This window comes from Rhipicephalus microplus, chromosome X (assembly GCF_043290135.1).
Source record: "Rhipicephalus microplus isolate Deutch F79 chromosome X, USDA_Rmic, whole genome shotgun sequence".
Taxonomy (NCBI): domain Eukaryota; kingdom Metazoa; phylum Arthropoda; class Arachnida; order Ixodida; family Ixodidae; genus Rhipicephalus; species Rhipicephalus microplus.
Window position 1 is genome coordinate 511,770,699 of NC_134710.1, and position 5,613 is coordinate 511,776,311.

The 5,613-nt window shown below is 47.2% G+C and overlaps 1 protein-coding gene across 1 annotated transcript; it reads right to left on the reverse strand.

The window, feature by feature from the left end:
• Nucleotides 1–292: 292 nt before the first annotated feature.
• On the reverse strand, nucleotides 293–1,258 carry LOC142775570 (uncharacterized). Its single transcript, XM_075877027.1, has one exon. The coding sequence runs from the start codon at nucleotides 1,256–1,258 to the stop codon at nucleotides 293–295; it is 966 nt and encodes a 321-aa protein (XP_075733142.1).
• Between the last annotated feature and the right edge of the window lie 4,355 nt (nucleotides 1,259–5,613).

Here is a 5,613-nt window from a genome sequence, read left to right on the forward strand (position 1 = left end):
GTGTTTGTGTGTGTTCATGTGTCGTCTTTCGGGGCTGTTACTCTTGGCTTGGGCTTTTTAGGCCCTTCTGAAGGCTTAGCCGTCACAGGCCGCTCCTTGCGCTGCGTGGCAGGCAGGAACGGCCAGACATCCATGTCATCATCAGATGTCCGAGGGGTGCCCGTCGAGCCGGGCCCCCCGGACTTGGCCCCCTTTCGGGAGCCCTTCGTTTGAGCCGCCACCCCCGGGGGTGCCACAGGTGGCACGGGCGGTGCGGTGGCGGTGGGATCCGGTGCGGGGCCCGCGGTGTCCATCATCTCGGCACCCTCCAACGCACTGGAGGACGGGGAGGCCGAGGCGGGAGCGGCACCGGTCCCGACAGAACTGGTTTGCACCACATCCGCTGCTGCCTCAGCAAGCGGTGTGGCGACAGATTGGGCTGCAAGAGGCAACCCAGGGGGGGGGGCGGGGGCGGGACCAAGTCCGACTCGCGGTACTGGGTCCCCGCCGAAACAAGACGCCGCTCCGCCCCCCGGCGAGCTGCGTCGGCGTACCTCCCCAGAGGGAAAGAGGCGAACCTCTTTCGCGCCTCCGGGAAGGTGATGTTCTCTGTGACCTTTATGTTTATTATTTTCTTTTCCAATGGAAACTTCTCGCATTTTCTGGAGTACGCCGCGTGTGGGCCCTGACAGTTGATGCAGAGAAGTTGTTGAGAGCTACAATTATCAGTGGGATGGTCATGTTGGGCGCACTTGGCACAGGTTATTTGGCCCCGACACGAGTTAGTACCATGCCCGAACCTCTGGCACTTGAAACAGCGCCGCGGGTTCGGGATGTACGCTCGGACGGAGCACCGGATAAAGCCTGCATTAATATAATCTGGAAGATTGGACCGATCAAATGTGAGGATTATGTGCCTAGTGGGTATTTCCTTGTCATCTCTTCTGATGGTAATGCGCCGAACTGCCGTCACACCTTGGTTTCGCAGGCCTTCAAGGAGGTCGGCCTCTGTCTCGTTTGCCAGATCTGGCTCCGAAATCACGCCCTGGGAGCTGTTGAGGCTGCGGTGGGGCGTGACTCGAATGGCCAGATCGGCGATGCGGGTTTGAGCAAGGAGCTTGTCGGCCTGGTCCTGTCTACTGAGCTCGACAAGGACTTCGCCAGTTCGTTGTTTTTTGGCCTTGTACGACTCTCCAACAACACTCTCAAGAAACTTTGACACAGGAAATACCGACAGTGAAGAAAGAGGTTTGGATTGGTCGACCGATTCCATCACCATGAAGCGAGGAAAGTTGTTCGGTTTGGGAGGACTCAAGTTAGGTAGTGGTGGGAAAGAAACTTCGGTGCGGCCCCTTGTCGGGGGCCGATCACGTTTGGGGGGGGGGTTGGAAAATGCCATGTGACAGATTGAAAAGCAGGGAACGGGGGTACTTTCGTCGCTCGGTTTACCCTGATGCCGAGAGAGGTCCCGGAGCTCCCTGCCTGGTAGACAGGCAGGGAGCCCATCGGCCGGAGCTTTACCAAGGCTCCGACGGCCACCGTTTACGGCTTCTACCCTTCACCTATAAACACCTCGCCACGGTTGGGCACAGCTTATGTTGGGAGCTCGGGGTCCGCGGTGTCGCCACTCAGCGTCACGTAGATTACTCAAGGTGCCCCGTGCGGGCTTGCCATGCATTCACTGTAGTGTAAGTAATGTGTGTGCTTTTCATAATTTATAGCGGCTTTTTTAAACCCAGAGAAAGTCATCATGGCAATCACATGTTCTGATGCCTGATGGCAGTGAATGCTTGTAGCACGCATTACTGCAATATTAAATGTTGTTTTCTGAAGCCTGCATACAAGATGCATGTGTTTGTGAAGCATGATGTTATTTTGACTGCATTTTCAAGCAGAGGAAGTTATTCGAACTATGTTTGCAAGAAGACGTGTGGTTGTGTTGTAGAACATCGCGTTGCTGTGAAAATGGCCTGGGTTTGGTCCTCACTCGAGCCTAGACATTTTTATTATTTATTTTCTTTGCACCTTTCATTTTTCAATCACCCACAAGATGACGATTGTTCACTCACAATCAACGATGCCGACACCGATGCCGGAAGCTTTCTAAAACAAGCTTTTTAGCGCTGTCTTGTTAAAATACACTTCAGTTTGTCTTGTCAGTATGGTCTATCATGAAAATGATAGCACACATGTGGTACGTTGGTCGGCATGACGACATTGTCCCATGTAGTAGGCAGGACAGATGCCTAGCACTGGTAGTGTAGGGTATTTCCCTGTACAGAAAAAAATCGAGGGCACGGTTAGGCCGTATGGAAACACACCGACACCGGATGAACACCTGAACTGAGAATGCAAGTCCTGTGTAATGGGCCAGCTGAGGACTGGGAACCCAGTCTTGCCAGGCAGCCCAGACTTCCAACATGGCCTGCTGTGCAATGCGAGAGACACCCTTTGGCTGCTTCTTCTGTTGCTGCTCGACTATCAACACAGTCCCCAGGCCACGAACTTCAGATAGGCCAAGTTCCTATCAGAGAGGCCCGTGTGGTTAGTCTGTTATGAGGGTTTAAAACTTCATAAAATGCAGAAAGTTTATGTTGTAATTTATGGTTAGCATATTTGTAGAATGAGCCTACAGTGTGTGTGATTATGTGTATGATAGAATAAAGCCAGATTGACATTTCACGAGTCTCTCAGGTGCTTTAACTTTTTCGGGACTGTCCCCTTTGAGCATAAATAATATATGATTGAAGGCTTTCCGCACACTGCTTAGATCAAGTTTTTGCACATTTCTGCATGTATTGGTACTATCATGAACGATGGGACAGTGGTCACAAGAGCATGCACAGAAGGAGGAGGATTAAGCACAAATCGAAGCAGTTAGTTGGGAAGATTATTCATTCGAACTAAGCTTCCATGTTATTATTCCACGAGTGATGTGTAGCAATTTGGGACGAACTTATAAGGCTTATCTTGACTTGCTTCTCTTTTACAGGGAAAGCTGTTAGGAGATAAGAGATGGGTCACGCGCAGCGCTGTAGTTGTCTTCCGCCGCCGTTGCCGGTGTTCGTAATCAGTATCAAAGGGAAAAAAAACTCGGTAAATGAAAAAAACGAATGATACCATTGCATTCGAACTCGTGTCCACTGCGTGCCAGCCCAGCATTCCACCACTGAGCCACGCCACTGCTTAGAAATCATTGCTAAACTGGCCTTAGGCAGGCTTGATGTCGGGAAAGGAATCGCATCGATATGAGTAATAAAGCATTTTAGAACATCAAAGGAACAGCCAGGTGTCACGCAATGCGAATTGCATAACGAGTGGGTCGTCCAATGCTCCAACTCATTAGAAAACTTATTCTTGATCACCTATTAATTGTGGCACATACCCACTTCAGACAATTTTTCGTCGTCAGCCACTGCATAAAAAAATGCACGTAATTCCTAACAAGTGTGTAGTGGATACCACGCTTCTCCAAAGAATGACAAAGGATGGCGTAGTGGATACCCAGCAGTGAGCTTGTAGCGGTTACCTAAAGAGTGTTTAGAAAAGGCTCTGAAAGGCCGCTTATCTAGCTTTTTCTTGGACTGTGGTGCACATTCCGTGCAGACCTGGAATTTTCTGTTTTCCCAAGATTATCTAGCAGTATAGTTTTATCACTGTGTTTTGCACTTTGTCATAGTGTGCCATTTTTCTAGAAGGCAGCGATATGTGAAAGCTATTTGTGGATAGGAGCGGTGGTGAACACAGTAGGCCATAGTGTCAGCCTCCCATCAGGCCGTACAAAGCAACCAACTGGCATCATGTGGTTCTGCCACTTCGACAGAAGATTTTTCAACAGGTCAAGCAGGAAAGTGTTCAAACGAGACTGACCTCTCTGATTCTATTTGGAAGAGCGATTTGAATGAGGGTCCACCTGGTACTTCAACCTGCACTGATAAGTGGGCATAGCTTCACTTTTCTTTTTGATATACTCTCAACAAGTGTTAAATATGAGCTTATTCATCAGCTACTCCATCTTGATGATGATGATGATGATCCTTGACACTCTGGCGCACACCCACAAAGGGGGATCGGCCAAGAACCGGGCGGCAGGATCTTAACTAAAAGGCTAATGGTTTTTCAAAGAAAACGTAATTTTGGGCTAAAAAAAATATAGAAAGGAAAGCCGAAAATCGAAAAAGGAGTATATCTGAGCAGGGAGCGATGCAGGCCATCAGATGCGATTTGAGACAGAGGTAATGGTGGGTCTATATATATATATATATATATATATATATATATATATATATATATATATACATACATACACACACACACACACACACATATACATACATATATAGGCAGATTAACATGGCAATCGCTTTGTTTCAATTATGTATTCAAATACCGCAGAGCAGACGTCCCTGTGGCTATAACCGAATTTAATGCTGCCAAACGACAAAATTACTGCCACATTTAATTCTAATCCCAATTTTTCAAGTGGAGCTACCAGGTATCTTTTCCGCTTATGAGAATACCGGCGACAGAACAAAAAGAAGTGATCTATCGTTTCCATTTTTTGGCAAGTCTGACATAAAGGTGACGCCTTTAGACCAACTTTATGCAAATAATAATTCAGTTGAGGAATTCTGCAACGCAATCTTGTAAAAGTAACTTCCAAGTGCCGTGTTGCACACCACTGTCTATTCCAGCGGCATCTTAGATGTGCGAAATCTCGATATTTATCCAATGAGTAGCAGTCGTATTCACGCAAACAGAGGTTTCTAAACCTTATTGCTGTCGCGTAAGCCGTATCAGGCAAAATCGGGATAATGAGACCGCTAAGAGATACTGTGGCTAGTGCATCCGCCATCTCATTGAGATATATGCCACGATGACCTGGTACCCATAAGAGCTGCAGTTTTTTTAAGTTTGTCGGTATGAGTTGTCGAAACATGTGCATAAGTGTTAAGTTGGCTCCTGAAGACAGAGCAGCACATACTGAAAAAGAATCTGTAATTACGACTGCTTCCGATTCGCCCAAAGGAAGTTTCCGTAGTGCCAGTACAATAGCAAATAATTCTGCCATGAATATTGGTGTGTAATCTGGGAGTCTAACCGAAAAGGACCAGTCAAGGGAACGTGAGAAGATACCTGCCCCAGCCTTTTCATTTGATACGGATGCATCGGTCGCAATTTGTTGTTCAAGTTCAAATGCGCCAAGTAATCCTGCAGCCTATCATTTAAATATTGAAATGGCATTTGCTTTGCATCACACTCATGGCAATAAACAAGCTTGGCCTAAATAACTTAATTCTTTTTCATGCAGTGTGACGGATGTTTCACTAACGCACTTGCTACCCCTAATCTTTATATGATATGCCTCAGCGATTTCTCTAGTTAGCTGGTTAGGATGCTTGAAGATGATGGTGGTTCTCTCAAAAATGGGACGACAACCGCATGACCTGCAATGTTCCGGCAATGTTCTGTCACACTGCATGAAAAAGAATTAAGTTATTTAGGCCAAGCTTGTTTATTGCCATGAGTGTGATAACGCTACCTCGGTGCACCTCGTATTCTGCGCATGTTGTGATGTAGGCTGCCAGTACCTATATATATACTTTTCACCCCGTTTTTTCCAATAAACAACAG